Genomic DNA, 20,696 nt, shown 5'->3' on the forward strand with positions numbered 1-20,696 from the left:
AATATATATTTTAGAATTTAATCTGAAAATACACAAATGCAGTGTCATGAATTCAACATAAATGGACCTACTTTTTCAAAAAACATTTAGTTTACACGACACTGATGATGGTCTAGCTGGAAGAAGGGAGCCTCCGTAAGCTACCGAGTGTGACTACTGACTACTGTCACGGAGTGGGCAGGGGGCGGTTTGGAATTGGGCCTTATTTTCCCCATCCATTGGACTCCTTTGTTTACTTCCTGAACCAGCTAACCGATTAGAGCGGAACAAATGAAGAGCTTCTTGAGCATTAAAGCATGGGAACATGTCAAACTATAGGCACTAAATGAACCTGAAAATGAGCAGAATATGGGTGTTTGCTTTTTCAAACAAATTGTTCATCAATAAAAGACGATTTTTTATTTATTAGTAGTATTTCATGGAAAACAGTATAAACATTTACAGTGTCAAGTAACCCAATAAGGTGAAAAAAACAAAAACGCTGTAATCCCATTCTCTATTTATCCAGGTCAAAATATCAGTGTATTAAACAGATCAGCCATTTTAAAAGGTTTCACTAATAAAATAAAGCTGTACATTATCAATGACTTCAAATGAAGTGTGGATGTATCAAACTCAATAGAAATACACAATATAATAGTGGCAAAAAGACGTGTCATGCTAAGAGACAGGGGCGAAACACCCAGTAATACACACAATCAACCAACACATGATTAATCACAGTATATCCCAAACAACACACACACAATGAGAATCAGGTTTATAGCCTCCTAGGCGTACACACACATAAGAGGCAAACAGTTGTCAAAAAGGAACAAATATATCACTTTTGAATCCTTCAGAAAATATGACAGTGAGGTTAACTGACCAGCGGTACTGCTCTGCATGAGACAGAAACACATTGGGGAAATACAGGAGCTCCATCTGGGAAAACAAACGCCAACATTAGTCCGTGCTCATTATAGAGAGGTGCAGGAATCAGTTCTAAAACTCGGAAATGATTCAGCATTTTACCACATCGGGTTCCCTCGTCTTCAAGTCAACTGCTTTTGAACGTGTATAGAGTTACAGCAGATGCCTTAACAAGGTCTCACATCACATGAGTGAGCAGCTGGGTTTGGCAGAGGTGGTCCAGCGCAGCCAGCTCAGCTTGTCCTCTGTGTAGGGGGGGGTAGCGCAGGCCGTTGAGTCTCTCCAAGGTCCACCCCCGCAGCATGACGGCCCTCTGGTGGCTGAGGGTCTCAAAGCCCCAGCGGCCGTGGTAACTGCCGAAACCGCTGGCCCCTGGAAGGAGGGGTCAGAACCGTGATCCAGCATCTTAAACGGCCTCTTTTTATAATTAAGTTAATAATTATTTTTTAGAATCAGAATACTTTTTTTATCCCCGGAGAAATTGGGTTACTGGACAGTTGCTTCATTTCAGAAGGAAATAAAAGATAAATAATAATAACAAATATATAAGAAACATTTTCATGTAAACATAAGAAGTTAAAGTAGGGTTAGAATGTGCAAAGGAAAAAGAAAATGAACTGCAAACACTAAGTGTCCTAAAATCAGCTGTTGCTAACAAGTGACTAAATTAGACTACTATACATCATCACGCCAAACACTAGCCACCTTTAGCTTGGCGGTGGTAAAGTGGTTTGTTTATTGCCTGACGTTAGCTTTTCACTTCTGGTGATTCCATTTAGGCTTCAATTATTATAACAAATTATTTTCCCACTGAACAATGTGTGTGTTTGCCACAGATCTTATTTTCAACAATATTCCAAAAGCTAACTTTAGGGTGAGCCTACGTCATCACTGCACCACTCTATACTGTACATGTACTGTGTGTTTTGTGTCCCTTACCTACACCCCCGAAAGGCAGCGTTGGCAGCGCCATGTGGATGATCCCGTCATTGGAGCAGAATCCTCCGCTGCTGCTCTTCTCCAGCACCGTGTTCACCACCTTCAGAGCGGAGACAACGTGGCGTCAAATAAGAGACAACAGGAAGTCAAAACAGGGACAGCAGGATGTTGAAGCTGAATAGTGATCTCCGCATACTGACTGCCATACTTTGGAGAATGGTAAATGAAATGATTAATCATGTTACACACCCAGACCAAACTGGATTATGACTGGAGATATGATGGGGATAATCCATGGAGAGTATTACATGTAATGAGCATGTACAATCTAAAGGAGAGAAGGCAATGCTTCTGTCACTCGATGCATGTCAGGCATTAGATCGTGTCTCTTTGCAGTACTATCGAAAAGTTCAAATCTGGACCTAGTTTTATAAAGTGGGTAAAAACTCTGTATTCAAGTCCACTCGCCTCCATCAGAGTCAACACATCCATACAGATCTCAAAACGTTGCATTGGAACGAGGATGTTTGCTATCACCTATACTGTTTGTTTACTTTGGCTCACTCTCTGGATATAAAGTAAACGTAGATATCAAAGAAAATGCGTCTCTGAGGTGTTTCTGTGTACTTACAGAGGACTCTTCAGAGAACACGTAGAGGGCCAGTGGCTTCTCTTGACGGTTGATTAAGGCGATGGCTTCCTCCAGAGTCTCTGCGGTGAGGATGGGCAGGAAGGGGCCGAAGATCTCCTCCTCCATCAGAGCGTCATCTTCAGCCACGTCCACCAGCACTGTGGGAGCTGACACAAGCAAAGAGATTTATAAACACAACATTCTTCAAGTTCCACAAATAAAAGAATATATGTGAATATATTAAAAAAGCGAATATCTTTCTAAACTTTCGATCAAGCATTTGTGAATCCAGTTTTTATTTGTGGATCTCAAGTCCATGTGTGTTTTGCATTTTACACACCGTTTTGCGACTCACTTTCCCACTAATCTGAACAAAATGTTCATTTACTTGTTTCTCTACCCACCGATGTACTTGTTCTCCTCGTTGCTCTCTCCTCCCATCACCACCTTTCCCTTGGACCTCTTGAGCAGCTCCATGAGTCGGGTCCAGTGTCTTGGGGACACGATGCGTGGCAGGTCGGCGGAGCTCTCGGGCTCCTTGCTGTAGAAATCCTCCAGGGTTTGTCTCAGTGCGGGCAGCAGGGCGTCCCTGGTGGCCTTCGAGCACACCAAGAAGTCCGGAGCCACACAGCTCTGGCCCGTGTTAAAGAACTTTGACCAGGCCAGCCGGCGCGCGGCGTAGGTGATGTTCACCTTACCGTATATCAGGCACGGACACTTCCCACCCAGCTCCAAGGTCACAGGGGTCAGGTGGTCCGCGGCCGCATGCAGGATGTGGCGAGCCACGGCCTGAGAACCTGAGTCAGAGGGAAGGGTTCATGAGCTTATGATAATGTGGCTGCTAGTACTCCAGATATGTAGCTCCAGACCAAGTGATCGAAGCATGGGAGCATAGAGAGAGATAGAAACACGTATGAGGCGGGACTTCGTTCTTTCCTATGAAAGTTGCTCAGTAGCGCATGAAACTAAATATGGACTGACTGTAGGTACAACAAATACCCAGGAATCTTAGACCAGGCACACTTGCATTTTCCTTAAGCCCCGCCTCCAGTCCTCCATCACAGCTTAGTCAAATGAAAGACAGATTTAAATTCTCCAATATTCAAAGACTTGGTTAAAACTTGCCTCTAAAGATGCTAATGACCTTGACAGGAATGTGAACGGATGAAAATAAAAATGGTAGATCAATAACAGAAGTTAATTAAATGCAGGGTGATAACAGCAGACTATGTTATTTTGAAATAAAGACAAAACACTGTCTTCCTCTTACAGCTGAAACCATCAAAACAGCTTTGATCAGTTGAATGCACTGGGTATACAGACAACATGAGTTTTTACTGCATGAACCACATGAGTGTAGATGGATTCGTGTTGCGCACCCTCGATAAATTGTTCATTATATAAACTTCTAACCCAAATCTGTTGATAGCAGTGGTGTTTTTTGGATCTTAGCCTTGATATGTTCTTAGCTCAAGTCCACTTTGTGATATTTTGTGTAAAGGACATATGAGAAGAATGACTCATTGTTTACCTGTGTAGAAGATGTGGTCGAATCGGTTCTTCAGTAGAGCCTTGGTCTCCTCTGCTGCCCCGCGGACTACAGCATAACAGTCCTGTAGCACAGGATCATACAAAGTACTGTACATATATACTGTGTATTTCAATTCAATTCAAAACCTTTATTTATCCAGGTAAAATCCCATTGAGATCAATGATCTCTTTTTCAAGGGAGACCTGCAGCAGTAGGTTCCACAAGAAGACATAAACAACAGAACAACAAAAGGACATGATACAGCAAAATGTACAGGGATTACAATTTACATATCTAACCACAAGTACAGGTACCAACAGCATCTGATTTTGTAGCAACCAACCGAGCTTTAAAAACATGTAGTGGTACTAGCGTGGTAATTTTCCATTCTTTTTGCAGACTGTTCCATGTTAGTGGAGCTGCACATCTAAAAGCTTTCTTCCCTAAGACAGTCCTAGCACTTGGCACATTTAATAAAACCACAGCATGCGATCTCAGGCAATAAGTACTTTCAATTCGCAGAGAGATCAGGGAGCAGATATAAGATGGTAGTTTATCCAACATGGCTTTGTAAATGAAAATGTACCAGTGACTGAGCCTCCGTACAGTAAGTGATGGCATAACCGCCTTGGTATACAGGGTACAGTGATGCGTAAGTGCTTTACAATTTGTCAAAAATCTCAGTGCACTGTGATAGCAGCATCTAACTTGCTCAGGTAATTGGCAGGTGCATTCATATATAACAAATCACCATAATCCAGCACAGGTAAAAAGGTCACAGTGACTAGCCTTTTCCTGGCCTCAAGCGAGAAACAGGACTTATTTCTGAAAAAGAAACCTAGCCTAACCCTCAGCTTTTTAAGCAGGTTATTGACATGACGTTTAAAAGTGAGACAGTCATCAAGCCAGATACCCAAGTATTTGTAACAGGTAACCACTTCAAGTTGTATTCCTTGCGTAGTTACAATATCCAAAGCAGTCTCTGGTGTATTTTTAGCTTTAGCTTTAGAAAAGAGCATTACCTTGGTTTTATCCACATTTAAAAGAAGCTTAAGCTCAGAGAGCTGAGCCTGAATAATGTTAAAAACAGCCTGTAATTTAACAACAGCCTCGTTAATCGAGGGACCTGCACAGTACATAACGGTATCGTCCGCATAAACATGTAAGGTTGCTCCTTCGACATTTTCACCTAAACTATTAATATAGATCGAGAATAATAGCGGACCTAAAACTGAACCTTGAGGAACACCATTAGTGATGGTTAACCACTCAGAAGACAGCCCATCAAACTGAACACATTGGGATCTTTCAGAGAGGTAGTTTACAAACCACCCCACTGCATGGCTGGACATGCCTATACTGACCAGCCTTTGCTTCAAAATGCGATGATCGACAGTATCAAAAGCTTTGGATAGGTCAACAAATAGAGCTGCACAACTCTGCTTATTATCTAAAATACTCGTAATATCATTTACCACTTTCATTGTGGCAGTGATGGTGCTATGTTGCTTTCTGAAGCCTGACTGATGTTTAGACAGGATGTCATTGTTACATAAAAACTCCTTTACCTGTTCACTCACTAGGCGTTCAAGAACCTTGGCCAGAACTGACAACTTAGAGATGGGTCTATAATTGTTTAATAAGGTGGCCTCCCCTCCTTTTAGTCGTGGCAGGACATAAGCTGACTTCCATACTTTTGGGATTTTGTTCGTGCTGAGGGAGAGGTTAAAAAGAGTAGTAAGAGGTGGAGCAATAAAATCTGCAGCTATCTTTAAAAAGAAAGGTTCTACGTTGTCCGGACCAGCCGGCTTTTTAGGATCTAGCTTGGTTAAGACTTCACGAACAACATCAACAGTAAAAGGAGTAAAACTGAAGGGGTTTTCCAGACCACATTGTTCTGAGTCACCGACTGTGGTGTTCACAGAAGCAGAATTAGAAACAGAATGAAACAGAGAGCCACAGGACACAAAATGCTCATTAAAACAATTTAGTATGGTGGTCCTATCCGATATAGTGCCAGATACTGTGGTAAGGCACAGAGGTAGCTCATTACGGATATCACCGGTGGATATCGATTTTATGGCTTTCCAGAATTTTCTAGGGTTGTTCAGGTTCTTTGTGGTAACTGACAGATAATACTTAGATTTAGCACTTTTGACATGTGAAGTGAAGCTATTTCTTAGCTGCCTAAAACGCAGCCATTCTACCTCTGAGCCTGAATTCCTAGCCTTTGCCCAGGCCTTGTTTCTCTCATGTAGGAGAATAGATAATTCAGCAGAAAACCAAGGATTGTTTCGTCCCTTCACTCTAAATGTACGCAGAGGTGCATGTCTATCTATAATTTCCATAAAACCAAGATAAAAATAAGACCATGCGGTTTCTACATCAGCACACAGATCGATTTTACCCCAATCAAACCCAAACAGATCATGCACAAAACCCTGCTCCACAAAATGTTTTATGTCTCTCTTGATGATAATACGAGGTTTAACCTTTTGGACCTTAGTGTCCCTAATTGTGGCTACAACACAGTGGTCACTCAGATCATTCGTAAATACTCCCACAGCTGAGTATTTATAGGGAACATTAGTTAAAATGAGATCAATTAGGGAGGATTTATTAGGGGACTTAATATTAGGGCGAGTAGGACTGTCAACAATCTGAGTAACATTTAAAGAGATACAAAGGTTTTTAAAATCCTCTGACACTGCAGTTAACCAGTCCCAGTTAAAATCTCCAAGTAGCACTATTTCCTTGTAGTCTAGTTGCGATAACATATTTGCTAGTGAAGACAAGGAGTCTTTGACAGCTGAGGGGGGTCTGTAACAGCCCACGACCATGACCTGTTGACCCTTTGCCACTTCTATATTTAAGGCTAAAAATTCAAATTGCTTACTGATCGATTTGGAAACTACAGCGGTTACACTGAACTTATTCTTAACATAAATGGCAACGCCACCACCTTTATTAGGCCGGTCGGTACGATACACATTAAAACCATTTAAGGCAATGTCAGAGGCCAAAATAGATTTATTTAGCCACGTCTCTGATAAGACAATGACGTCAGCGTCAGTCGAGCTCGCCCAGATACAGACAAAATCTAGTTTACCTAACAGACTGCGCACATTCAAGTGGATGAAACCCAACCCAGATCTAGCTTTAAAATCAGCAGGAGTAGCGATCTGACTACCACTACTGGGCGGACCAGGGTTAGGTTGTACATTTCCTGACAGTAATAACAACAACAAAAAACCAGGCATCTTTTCCTCTTAAGCGACACACATACATTGTCATCTACTTTAGAATCACCGGAAAAGTCTGCGAGAGTGTGATTAGATTACTGTTCATTGTACTTTAAGTTCATTTTGATGTAAATACTTTTGCTTAAGAAAGAGTTTGAATGCAGGACTTTACTTGTAACAGAGTATTTAGCATGAGTCACAAATAAAGATTCTAATCCTTCTGTTGACAGGAGAGCCTTAGTGTTATACTTCCTGGATTCAAACCATGTACAATCTTGCTGTTGCTTTACCTGAGACATATATTTTGGGATGAGCTCTGCGACAAGAGCATCTGTGGCGGCGCTGACCTCTGAAGGCTTGAGGATGGCACAGTTACCTAGACAACAACATTTCTCAGTCAGTACAGGAAGCAGAAATCCACACGACCTGTTTCAGGAGGTGAGAAATGCCCAGAGTAAGATCCTAAGCCACGTGTTATCTTTGCAGTCTGTGCATGTGGAGCCCCTCAACACTATATCAGGGACCCTATAAAAAGGCAGCACATATACTACACATGTTTAGGATCAGGTTTCTTGTTTTGACAACTGCCTATTACATTGGAACAGAGTGTCTTGATGAATAATGACCTTTACAGAAGAATGAGGAAGTAGATGTATAATGGTGTCAAGTAAGGACATGCTTTTGTCTCAACAACACATTAAACAGATCAATGACGTTTATTACACAAGAAGCTACATACTTGATGTAAAATAATCTCTCAGGATCCACTCTGAGCTGGCAGCCTGTCTGTACAACCAGGACACCCTTACACTGACCTACTAACTCATCTCTTGCCAATAGATAACTAAGATACAGACGCACTACAAGTGAATAACCAAGCCGCTAACTTTGTGGCACTTCGACCTACAGCTGGAACAATACATAATGTATAATCAAAATGGATCACATGTCTGATTGAAGTGTGTAATATTGCAGAAAATAAGATCTGTGGCAAACACGCTTTAATGATACCAACATGTTCAGCAGGATAAACACCACTTTTATAATAGTTGAAGCTTAATTGCAATCAGCAGAAGTAATAAAACATTGGCTACAAACAAACTACATTGCGGTCACATGACTTCACATCACCTCCGCTAAGCTAAAGGGGGCTAATGTTTGGAGTAATGACGTTTTGTAGTCTCATTTCAGCAACCGCTGAGCAGAAACTCATTCGAAACACCGTTGAAAGGGACATGGAACCTGGAATTGCTAAAATAGTAACTTATTTCTGGCCTTTTTGGTACTCTATCAATGCTCTCATCATGTTGTTGTTGCCAACAACATGCAGCTGTTTACCGTGAAAGATTACAGTCAGAGACTAGCTGGTTAATTTAGTAACTTTTACACTCAGTGGTGTGGAAATTAGTCTTTAAACCCTAAAATGAGTTTTCGCGCTTCCAGTTCACTTTAGGTCACTATATTGTATATTTGGCAGCCGTGGCCCAGGGGTAAAATAGGCATCCTATCAGAGGGTCTTTCTCCCATAGGCGTGTCTGCGGTATTGATGTGTATGTTAGTTGCTTTAAAAACTGTAATACTGTGGTGATACGGGTGTGGACCATACCTGCACCAATGGCTGCGATCAGAGGTGAGAGGAGGAGCTGCAGGGGGTAGTTCCATGGGCCGATGATCAACACCACCCCCAACGGCTCCCTCCGCACAAAACAATCATCTAGCTTTGTGGCCTGAAAATGGACAAAGACAAATAAATGATAGAGCAAAGGAAAACTATTTTTTGTGGGTATATATATATACACTTTACAATCATACATTTTTTCGAGGACCGAATAATAATTCACATTAAAACTGTTACTAAATCAGCCTACTATCACCTAAAGAATATATCTAGGATTAAAAGACTAATGTCACAGCAGGATTTGGAAAAACTTGTCCATGCTTTTATCTTCAGTAGACTGGACTACTGTAATGGTGTCTTCACAGGTCTCACTAAAAAATCTATTAGAAAGCTGCAGCTAATTCAGAACGCTGCTGCTCGAGTCCTCACTAACACTAAGAAAGTGGATCACATCACTCCTGTTCTGAAGTCTTTACACTGGCTTCCTGTGTGTCAAAGAATAGATTTCAAAATACTGCTGCTGGTTTATAAAGCACTGAATGGTTTAGGCCCAAATTACATTTCTGACCTCCTGCTAAATTATGAACCATCCAGATCTCGCAGGTCTTCAGGGACTGGTCAGCTTTCTGTCCCCAGAGTCAGAACTAAACATGGAGAAGCAGCGTTCAGTTATTATGCTCCAAATATCTGGAACAAACTCCCAGAAACCTGCAGGTCCGCTGCAACTCTGACTACTTTTAAATCCAGGCTGAAGACTTTTCTTTTTGTCGCTGCTTTTAATTGAGCTGTTCATATCTTAAACTGCACTGTAACTTTTATCCATGTATTTTTTCTTTTAATGTTTATTTTATTATCTTTTTAATGATTTTAAATGACATTTTATTAATGTCTTTCGTTTTTGTAAAGCACTTTGAATTGCTTTGTGTTGAAAGGTGCTATATAAATAAACTGGCCTTGCCTTGCAATAGCCAGGTTTAATAAATGCTATATTAACCCTACCAGGTTCTTGCTGACGTACTCCGGCTGCATCCAGCTGTTCAGGTTAGCGATGGTGAAGTGCAGCTCATTGATCACCATATCCACCTCAGCTATGACGGACTCAAATTTGGGCTGAAGTGCAAGAACAACAATAAGAGAGGCAGGTTAGTTCTTCATAATATTCAGGGCTGCAAACCCCCAAACTGAAGGTTAATAATGATCAGCTAGAAAGGGAAGATACATCCTACAGTAGGTCGCATTTTAACTTCCATCATTCACTTCGTTAATAGTGAGCATCACAAGGGCTCCCTCGACACAATCGCCTTTTGGCTGAAACTTTAAGTGGGTATCCCGCATGTGGGGTGTTAGAGAATGGGTCCACAGGTTCAGCTGGTGGGTGAGGTTCCTCTGGATCAGTGTGTCTCAAAGTGTGGTCCTCGGACCACTGGTGGTCTGTGAACGCCTCCCAGTGGTCCGTGAGTGTATTGGTAAAATTTCACATTTGAAATGAACATTTATCCATGCTGGAAGTAGATTTAGATGTTAGGAGTGAGATAGAGATTATTATCTAAATATGCATCCGATGAAGCATTGCATGAAGTCTGTTGATGATCAGAGGCTGTTGTTGGGGCTGCAAAAACTCTTTTATTTTTGTTTTGTAGGCAGACCATGCAGGCCAGCCCGATTGTCACCAAGGTTCATGTTTTAATAGCATTTTTACAAAAAAAGCCCAGGCGAGTCTAACATGTGAAAACATGGCTTAGACCTGAGAGTGTTAAACTTGGGCCTGCGACCATAGTTTTACTGTATTTCGTTTTGAAAATCCACAGCGGAGGTTTGTGTCGTACTACATGCGGTGTATTTTGCATTTCTCTCAGTAGCCAACGATCTGAGAGTCTGTCGGCTCGGACATAAACTCCGTAATAAATGTAGTCTACATTTTATAAGAGGTGTAAAAACCTATGAGCAATTTAAATCGCATTTGAACTAAATGCTTATATAATATGTACAGTGGGGCAAAAAAGTATTTAGTCAGCCACCAATTGTGCAAGTTCTCCCACTTAAAAAGATGAGGCCTGTAATTTTCATCTTAGGTATACCTCAACTATGAGAGACAGAATGAGAAGAAAAAAATTCCAGAAAATCACATTGTCTGATTTTTAAAGAATTTATTTGCAAATTATGGTGGAAAATAAGTATTTGGTCAATAACAAAAGTTCATCTCAATACTTTGTTATATACCCTTTGTTGGCAATGACAGAGGTCAAACGTTTTCTGTAAGTCTTCACAAGGTTTTCACACACTGTTGCTGGTATTTTGGCCCATTCCTCCATGCAGATCTCCTCTAGAGCAGCGATGTTTTTGGGCTGTCGCTGGGCAACACGGACTTTCAACTCCCTCCAAAGATTTGCTATGGGGTTGAGATCTGGAGACTGGCTAGGCCACTCCAGGACCTTGAAATGCTTCTTACGAAGCCACTCCTTCGTTGCCCAGGCGGTGTGTTTGGGATCATTGTCATGCTGAAAGACCCAGCCACGTTTCATCTTCAATGCCCTTGCTGATGGAAGGAGGTTGTCACTCAAAATCTCACGATACATGGCCCCATTCATTCTTTCCTTTACACGGATCAGTCGTCCTGGTCCCTTTGCATAAAAACAGCCCCAAAGCATGATGTTTCCACCCCCATGTTTCACAGTAGGTATGGTGTTCTTTGGATGCAACTCAGCATTCTTTCTCCTCCAAACACGTCTAGTTGAGTTTTTACCAAAAAGTTCTATTTTGGTTTCATCTGACCATATGACATTCTCCCAATCCTCTTCTGGATCATCTAAATGCTCTCTAGCAAACTTCAGACGGACCTGGACATGTACTGGCTTAAGCAGGGGGACACGTCTGGCATTGCAGGATTTGAGTCCCTGGCGGCGTAGTGTGTTACTGATGGTAGCCTTTGTTACTTTGGTCCCAGCTCTCTGCAGGTCATTGACTAGGTCCCCCCGTGTGGTTCTGGGATTTTTGCTCACCGTTCTTGTGATCATTTTGACCCCACGGGGTGAGATCTTGCGTGGAGCCCCAGATCGAGGGAGATTATCAGTGGTCTTGTATGTCTTCCATTTTCTAATAATTGCTCCCACAGTTGATTTCTTCACCCAAGCTGCTTACCTATTGCAGATTCAGTCTTCCCAGCCTGGTGCAGGTCTACCATTTTGTGTCCTTTGACAGCTCTTTGGTCTTGGCCATAGTGGAGGTTGTGGACAGGTGTCTTTTATACTGATAACGAGTTCAAACAGGTGCCATTAATACAGTTAACGAGTGGAGGACAGAGGAGGCTCTTAAAGAAGAAGTTACAGGTCTGTGAGAGCCAGAAATCTTGTTTGTTTGTAGGTGACCAAATACTTATTTTACCGAGGAATTTACCAATTAATTCATTAAAAATCCTACAATGTGATTTCCTGGATTCTTTCCCCCCATTCTGTCTCTCATAGTTGAAGTGTACCTAGGATGAAAATTACAGGCCTCTCTCATCTTTTTAAGTGGGAGAACTTGCACAATTGGTGGCTGACTAAATCCATTTTTGCCCCACTGTATTTGTATTGTTGATTTAATGTATTGTTGATTTAATGTGTGGCGAGGTTAGAAGGTTAAGCTGTCATTATTAGGCTGTACTAGGGGTGGTTTTGGCGCAGTGGTTAGAGCGTTGGTCATCAGATCAAGGGGCGTTGGTGAACTCCAGTTCGAATCCCGCCTCGGCCGCCACTGCGTCAGGCCGTTGTGTCCTTGGGCAAGACACTTCACCCGCATTTACATGTCTAATATGTGTAATGTAAAGCGCTTTGAGCACCTGTAAAAGCGCTCTAATAAAAAATGTAATACATTATTATTATTTATTATTATTACTTTGTTATTGGAGTGGTAAGCAGGCCTATTGTTGTGGGATATTTGGGGAGTTAGGTGGTCCGTGAGTGTATTGTATTGGTTAAGTGGTCCTTGGTATGAAAAAGTTTGAGAAACACTGCTCTAGATCAGGGGAGTCCAAACATTTTTCACTGAGGGCCACATACAGAAAAACATACAAAGGCCTCGATACTTGAATATGCTTTAAGAAAATAAACAGCTCTCCAAAGGATTTCATTTATTTAGTTACAAAAAGTGTTAGCAGCTCGTTCCTTAAAACAGAGGCTTCAGATTGATTATAATAAGGGGATATATGAAGGGAATATTTCAAGCAAGCTATGTAAATAACATATTGGGCTTTTTTGCATCAATAAAAATGTTTTTAGCTTTAATTGACTGAATTTATTTGAAAAGTGGGCTTATAACCACATGAACACTACTGTGTGATATATATTACACTGAACAAAAATATAAATGCAACACTTTTGTTTTTGCTCCCATTTTTCATGAGATGAACTCAAAGATCTAAAACATTTTCTATATACACAAAATAACCATTTCTCTCAAATATTGTTCACAAATCTGAAAAAATCTGTGATAGTGAGCACTTCTCCTTTGCCGAGATAAGCCATCCCACCTCACAGGTGTGGCATATCAAGATGCTGATTAGACAGCATGATTATTGCACAGGTGTGCCTTAGGCTGGCCACAATAAAAGGCCACTCTGAAATGTTCAGTTTTATCACACAGCACAATGCCACAGATGTCGCAAGTTTTGAGGGAGCGTGCAATTGGCATGCTGACAGCAGGAATGTCCACCAGAGCTGTTGCCCGTGAATTGAATGTTCATTTCTCTACCATAAGCCGTCTCCAAAGAGGTTTCAGAGAATGTGGCAGTACATCCAACCGGCCTCACAACCGCAGCCCAGGACCTCCACATCCAGCCTGTTCACCTCCAAGATCGTCTGAGACCAGCCACTCGGACAGCTGCTGCAACAATCGGTTTGCATAACCAAAGAATTTCTGCACAAACTGTCAGAAACCGTCTCAGGGAAGCTCATCTGCATGCTCGTCGTCCTCATCGGGGTCTCGACCTGACTCCGGTTCGTCGTCGTAACCGACTTGAGTGGGCAAATGCTCACATTCGATGGCGTCTGGCACGTTGGAGAGGTGTTCTCTTCACGGATGAATCCTGGTTTTCACTGTTCAGGGCAGATGGCAGACAGCGTGTGTGGCGTTGTGTGGGTGATAGGGGTGTAACGGTACACGTACCCGTACCGAAATTATTCGGTACGGGCCCTTCGGTTCGGTACAGGTGTGTACCGAAGTGTACCGAACGAATATAACGTTAAACGTAAAAAATTGAGAACGTGAACAACTTTTTGGAAGTAATCTCAGGTGCTGCGTCGCAGCATTCAGAGTAATTTGCTCACATTGGGTTCAACGCGTCATAGAGCGAGCAAGTCATTTAATTGGATGCGAGGCATACTATGAGAGCTGGTCAGAGGGATGCGTTCAAATGTAGTCAGTAATTTGAGGAACTGTCGAAAATTAATGGCAAACGCAGATAAAGTTGAGCTCGAAAATCCTCCAGCATCATTGAAGTCTCCGGTTTGAGAACATTTTGGTTTCGCAGTTACGTACAAGGATGAAGGACAAAGACAGGTGGACCGAACCAAAGCTGTTTGTCGGCATTGTTCAACTAAAATTGGTTACGCGGCTGGCAATACATCAAGCTAGCACACTCTTGAAAAGGCATCACCCGAACGTGAATATCACCGGTACCAAAAGAAAAAAAGACTGAACTGCAAACCCAACTCCCGCTAGCATGTAAGCCTCCACCACTCGCAGAGAGTTCAGACCGAGCCAAAGCTGTTACAAACACCAAATATCCTTATGTTGCCATGTTAGCAAAGCGCTACCTGGCTGTATCGGCTACCTCTGTCCCTAGAGAGGGTGTTCTCCACAGCAGGAGACATTGTTAGTGCCAGCAGATCTGCCCTTTCGGCAAGCAATGTGGACAAGTTCATCTTTCTTTAAAAAAACATGAAAATACAATGACAAGCAAGTCCTAATGTCAACCTGGCTGCTCAGGTACAGTACAGTTCAAATACAGATTATTTCAGTGAATCGAAAAGCTGCACCTTAATGTTTATTTTATTTTATTTTATATTTTTTGTAGTGAAGATTCACAGTTTAATAAAAAATAAAAAACCCAAATCTAATAGTTTATGTTTTGTGAGTACTAGTAGCCTACATTAAAGTTCAAATACAGATTATTTCAGTTCATCGAAATGCTGCACCTTAATGTTTATTTTATTATATTTTGTATTTATTTGAGTGAATACATTATTCACAGTTTAATAATAATTTAAAAAATATATATATATATGTTTTATTTTGTGAAAAAAAATTCTGCTGTACCGAAAACGTACCGAACCGAACCGTGACCAAAAAACCGAGGTACGTACCGAACCGAAATGTTTGTGAACCGTTACACCCCTAGTGGGTGAGCGGTTTTCTGATGTCAATGTTGTGAATCGAGTGGCCCATGGTGGTGGTGGGGTTATGGTATGGGCAGGCGTATGTTATGGACGACGAACACAGGTGCCTTTTATTGATGGCATTGTGAATGCACAGAGATACCGTGACGAGATCCTGAGGCCCATTGTTGTGCCATTCATCCACGACCATCACCTCATGTTGCAGCATGATAATGCACGGCCCCACGTTGCAAGGATCTGTACACAATTCCTGGAGGCTGAAAACATCCCAGTTCTTGCATGGCCAGCATACTCACCGGACATGTCACCCATTGAGCATGTTTGGGATGCTCTGGATCGGCGTATACGACAGCGTGTTCCAGTTCCTGCCAATATCCAGCAACTTCGCACAGCCATTGAAGAGGAGTGGACCAAGATTCCACAGGCCACAATCAACAACCTGATCAACTCTATGCGAAGGAGATGTGTTGCACTGCGTGAGGCAAATGGTGGTCACACCAGATACTGACTGGTTTTCGGACCCCCCCAGACCCCCCCAATAAAGCAAAACTGCACGTTTCAGAGTGGCCTTTTATTGTGGCCAGCCTAAGGCACACCTGTGCAATAATCATGCTGTCTAATCAGCATCTTGATATGCCACACCTGTGAGGTGGGATGGATTATCTCGGCAAAGGAGATTTTTTCAGATTTGTGAACAATATTTGAGAGAAATGGTTATTTTGTGTATGTAGAAAATGTTTTAGATCTTTGAGTTCATCTCATGAAAAATGGGAGCAAAAACAAAAGTGTTGCATTTATATTTTTGTTCAGTGTAAATATATATCTATTTAAGTAGTACAATATAAGACAAGCACAAGTTTCAGGTGTGGGCCATATTCCATTATACTTTTGGTCCTAAAAGTATAGGCCCGGGTGCTGCAGTTGGCACCCGGGCCGTAGTTTGGACACCCCTGCTCTAGAAAGTATTAGAGGCGGCCTTGACAAAAAGCTAATGGGATTTTTTCCAGTCTGGTATTTAAGGCCGTATTTTATGTTGTAGAACAAAATCAAAAGAACTTGTAAGCTTGTAATAATGACATTTTACAACCTTAATTTCAGGCATCCAACTAGTGTTAAAAAACACTATAAAATGCTGACTCACTCTACGGTCTCCAGGGTGGGGGCTGAGAGCCGCTATAGAACATGTTCAGTTTAACCATCATCGGGACGGCTGCTGCGTCACGCTGCCAGGCCTTTGGCTGGTTGTGTAAAGATGTGTGGTTTGTGTATGTAGCTGTGTGTGTGTGTGTGTGTGTGTGTGTGTGTGTGTGTGTGTGTGTGTGTGTGTGTGTGTGTGTGTGTGTGTGTGTGTGTGTGTGTGTGTGTGTGTGTGTGTGTGTGTCACATGAGTGAGCAGTGTTGTACCTTGGCGAGGTCTTTCTTCATTGCATCTAAAATCTGATCTTCATTTTCTGTCATCAGGGACATGAGCTGTTTTAGCTGAGCTTGACGGAACGCCTCTGGTACCGTGATACCGGACCGAAAAGCAGAACGCAACCTGTCCAGAATCTGGCTGTGGGTCTCCATCCTTTCACCTGAAAAACACACACAAACAAAAAAGCATGTTTAACAGAAATATATACATTGAAGAGGCCCTATTTTGCTTTTTGGGGTCCTCCCTTTCCAGTGGTGTGTTCTATAGGTTTTATTTGCATGTAAATTATGTGAAAAGGCTAAAATACCCTGTGTATTATGACGTGTCTTCCAGAGTAAGGAACTCTTTACTTCAGGTCCACTTCGGCAGAACAGCAGAAATGTAATTTGTGCTATTTCCTGGTGCACACTGAGGCAGCAGGTGGCACATTTTAAATGTAACCCACGCAGTGGCAGCGCCAGAGATTTTCTTTTTGGGGTTCTGTGGGGTAGCTTGACGTTTCATGGAGGGTGCTCAAACATGTGGGGTTTCCTATTTCTTTTTTTAAATATTGAAGTTAAAAGCATCAATCTGGTGCACTTTGAGAGCAACATGAAGAGATCTATGGATACATCTCTCAACACCCATGAAACAGAACTGTAAACAGATTTTCTATTTCTTTATGGATATTTTACAAATCACTCCCCTTTTAAACTCTATTCTTGTTTCATACCTGTTTTTCATTCATTCTCTCGCGCACGCACACAAAATGGCTCGTGCCGCACACACACAGAGCCGAGGTTGAATGAAACACAGAGACCCAGAAGTACTTCTACTGTAGCATATTATTTTCGAATCAATCATTTTTCAAATTATGAATTTCACAACAACAACAAAAAGACACTGTAGAGCCGATGAATGGGAGTCGGAGGCGGCGTGTTTAGTATGGAACTCCACACTTTATTTTCCATTAGATTTACAGAGGAAAGAATAACTTGCTACTTGCTACCTGCTACTGTCAAGCTAGAATGATAACAACAACAAGGTACACTCTCCAACAGGTCTGTGGTGCAACACACACTATATACCACGGTGAATTATGTCCCATAATGTTCCACCACAACACATACATTTATTGGGGGTGCTTAGGGCAGTGGTTCTCCAAAAATGTCTGTCATTCCCCACTTTGAACAGGTGGGTTAATAAAATGTTAGGCCAAGCTTAAAACTGTCAAATGTATCGTTCTATAACAGGGGTCTCCAACCTTTTTTAGGATGAGAGCTACTTTAAAAAAATAAAACAGAATGAGGCAAAAAGTATTAAACGAGGTGACAATCACTAGAAGTCTAGGCATGTTGAGAGCAGGTTGAGAGCATAGACTGTATATATAAAGGTTGAGAGCTGTCCATACACAGAGAGCCAGCATGCGGGACCGGGATTCTGGGACTTGTAGTCTTTTTAGTTGCGTATTTTTCATAGTCTTATATTTCAACAGTTTTACGACAAACTGTGACTTTTTTTTTTTTTTTTAAGATTGACAAACATCATAGCCTAGGCTATGTGTAATTCGTGGCACAATTCAAACGGGATCGAAAGATAATCTTTCTCTCTCCATTGACTTCAAACATAATTTTTCCAAAATAAGGACCAAATGTCGGAAGTAGATGGGCGAGGCTCTTAATTTTAATAGATTAAATTTTAAAAATCCAGTTCTAACAGTATATCCGAGAATTGACACTTAATTTCCATGAAGCCTTTCACACAAACGTCGGTTTACCAGCACCAGGAGGAGTTGAAGCCGAAAGAGAGTAACGTTACCTGCTGCTGTGTTCCGAGGAGATGGTAGGGAGGACGTTTAAGTTTCTAGAGTGTTCCCGGGATTGTTCTCTTTTCTAACACCGGTCGACCTAACAGCTCCTGTGACAGGGTGTGGGGGGGAGGTTTTGGTTCAGCCTGAAAAACGAGCTTCCAACCTGTCAGGCGAGAGACACACCAGGTGAGAGACACACCGGGCGAGAGACACACCGGGCGAGCTATTGCTACACTAACTACGGAGCCCGGTAAGGGACAGCTAGAAATGATGTCGAACATTTATCAAGGTGATAACCGTGATAACTAGTGGTACTCTCCGATTTGCTACTTTAGTTAAAGTAGCAATACTACATTTTAAAAGTACTTCGTTACAAGAGAAAGTCCTCCATTCATAATCAAAGTCAAGTGAAAGTCAACAGAGGTGGGAAGTAACGAAGTAGCCTACATGTACTCAAGTACTGTACTTAATTACAAGTTTGAGATACTTGTACTTAACTTGAGTATTTCAATGTATGCTACTCTGTAGCCTACTTCTTCTGTACTACAATTCTAAGGCAAACAGTGTAATTTTACTCCACTACATTTATGTAGTGGATTTAGTTACTTTGCAGATTTGGATTAATAAATATAATTTAATCAACGCTTAAACAGATGTGGGAGAAGTACTCTGATCTTGTACTTGAGTAAAATAACAAGTACCAGAGAGTAGGAATACTCTGTTACAAGTAAAAATCCTGCATTCAAAATGTTACTCAAGTAAAAGTATAAAAATATTAGCATCAAAATATATTAAGTACCAAAAGTCAGCTAGTGATTGTGCAGATTGGTCCATGTCAGAATAATATATATGATATGTTTTATAATGATTGATCATGAAAGTGTTCTCAAAGCTGGTGAAGGTGCAGCTAGTTTGAATGACTTTGTATACTGCAGGGTAGCTGGTGGATTTACTCCAGGTGGAACTAAAGTCTGATTCAACACTTGATTATATTTCACATCATTCATCCACATCTGTGAAGTAACTAAAGGTATTACATTACATTACATTACATTACATTGCATTTAGCTGACGCTTTTGTCCAAAGCGACTTACAATAAGTACATTAGACCAGGAAGACACAACCTTGAAGAAAACAGAATCATATAAGTATATCAGGTTTCATAGAGCCAAACATTTCAAGTGTTACTCAACTGGCTTTAGGTAATCCAGTCCTTTATTGGTATAAAAGTGCTTCGTTAATCGTTCTAATGCTCGAAGTGGAGTCGAAAGAGATGAGTTTTCAGTTTGCGCCGGAAGATGTGCAAGCTATCTGCCGTCCTGATGTCAATGGGGAGCTCATTCCACCATCTTGGAGCCAGGATAGCAAACCCACGTGTTTTCGCCGATGGGAACTTGGGTCCCCCTCGCAGCGAGGGCGCAACGAGTCGTTTGGCTGATGCAGAGCGTAGTGCACGCGCTGGGGTGTACGGTTTAACCATGTCCTGGATGTAGGAAGGGCCAGATCCATTCGCAGCACGGTAAGCAAGTACCAGTGTCTTGAAGTGGATTCTAGCAGTTACCGGAAGCCAGTGAAGGGAGCGGAGGAGCGGCGTGATGTGGGAGAATTTAGGAAGGTTGAAAACCAGACGAGCCGCTGCATTCTGGATGAGCTGCAGAGGTCGGATGGCACATGCAGGTAGACCAGCCAGGAGGGAGTTGCAGTAGTCTAGGCGTGAGATGACGAGAGCCTGGACCAGAACCTGAGTCGCTTTCTGAGTCAGCTGGGGACGTATCTTCCTGATGTTGTAAAGCGTGTATCTGCAGCAGCGGGTTGTAGCAGCGATGTTTGCAGTGAAGGACAGGTTGTTATCTAGGGTCACACCCAGATTCCTTGCAGTCTGAGTCGGGGAAACAACTGAGGTGCCGATGTTGATTGTCAGGTCAAGAGTTGGACAATCTTTTCCCGGGAGGAAGAGCAGCTCAGTCTTGTCAAGGTTGAGCTTGAGGTGGTGAGCAGACATCCACTGAGAGATGTCAGCTAGACAAGCAGAGATGCGTGCGACGACCTGGGTCTCTGAGCGGGGAAAGGACAGAATTAATTGGGTGTCGTCAGCGTAGCAGTGGTAAGAAAAACCATGCGGGCTAATGACTGATCCGAGCGAGTTTGTGTACAAGGAGAAGAGGAGGGGACCAAGAACAGAGCCCTGAGGGACCCCCCGTAGTTAATTGACAAGGGTCGGACTCAGACCCTCTCCAAGTCACCC

The 20,696-nt window shown here is 42.1% G+C and overlaps 1 protein-coding gene across 3 annotated transcripts; it reads right to left on the bottom strand.

Annotated features, from left to right (window-relative positions):
- Nucleotides 1-384: 384 nt before the first annotated feature.
- On the bottom strand, nt 385-18,698 carry aldh3b1 (aldehyde dehydrogenase 3 family, member B1). Of its 3 annotated transcripts, XR_004569494.1 has the most exons (11): nt 18,459-18,698; nt 16,652-16,821; nt 9,873-9,983; nt 8,862-8,982; nt 7,546-7,631; nt 4,014-4,095; nt 2,887-3,279; nt 2,483-2,649; nt 1,852-1,951; nt 1,015-1,284; nt 385-924 (listed from the first exon to the last, which is right to left on the bottom strand). XR_004569494.1 is itself a non-coding variant. In XM_034221496.1 (10 exons), exons 2-10 carry the CDS (start codon nt 16,811-16,813, stop codon nt 1,091-1,093), a joined length of 1,416 nt encoding a protein of 471 aa, XP_034077387.1. In that variant the 5' UTR covers nt 16,814-16,821; nt 18,459-18,698; the 3' UTR covers nt 385-1,090. The 3 variants fall into 3 exon arrangements, 2 of the variants coding, with proteins under 2 accessions (XP_034077387.1, XP_034077399.1); XM_034221496.1 differs by having other exon boundaries at nt 385-1,284; XM_034221508.1 differs by lacking the exons at nt 7,546-7,631; nt 8,862-8,982; nt 9,873-9,983 and having other exon boundaries at nt 385-1,284.
- Between the last annotated feature and the right edge of the window lie 1,998 nt (nt 18,699-20,696).

Source organism: Gymnodraco acuticeps, unplaced genomic scaffold, assembly GCF_902827175.1.
Source record: "Gymnodraco acuticeps unplaced genomic scaffold, fGymAcu1.1, whole genome shotgun sequence".
NCBI lineage: Eukaryota > Metazoa > Chordata > Actinopteri > Perciformes > Bathydraconidae > Gymnodraco > Gymnodraco acuticeps.

What these genes read in the sequence shown, in the direction of transcription:
- aldh3b1 (XM_034221496.1), bottom strand. Translation starts at nt 16,813, where the DNA reads ATGGAGACCCACAGCCAGATTCTGGACAGGTTGCGTTCTGCTTTTCGG. An exon ending in TCCCAAAATATATGTCTCAG is followed by an intron (nt 4,096 to 7,545) that starts GTAAAGCAACAG and finishes CCTGTGCTACAG; the next exon opens with GACTGTTATGCTGTAGTCCG. An exon ending in CGACCACATCTTCTACACAG is followed by an intron (nt 3,280 to 4,013) that starts GTAAACAATGAG and finishes CCTCTGACTCAG; the next exon opens with GTTCTCAGGCCGTGGCTCGC.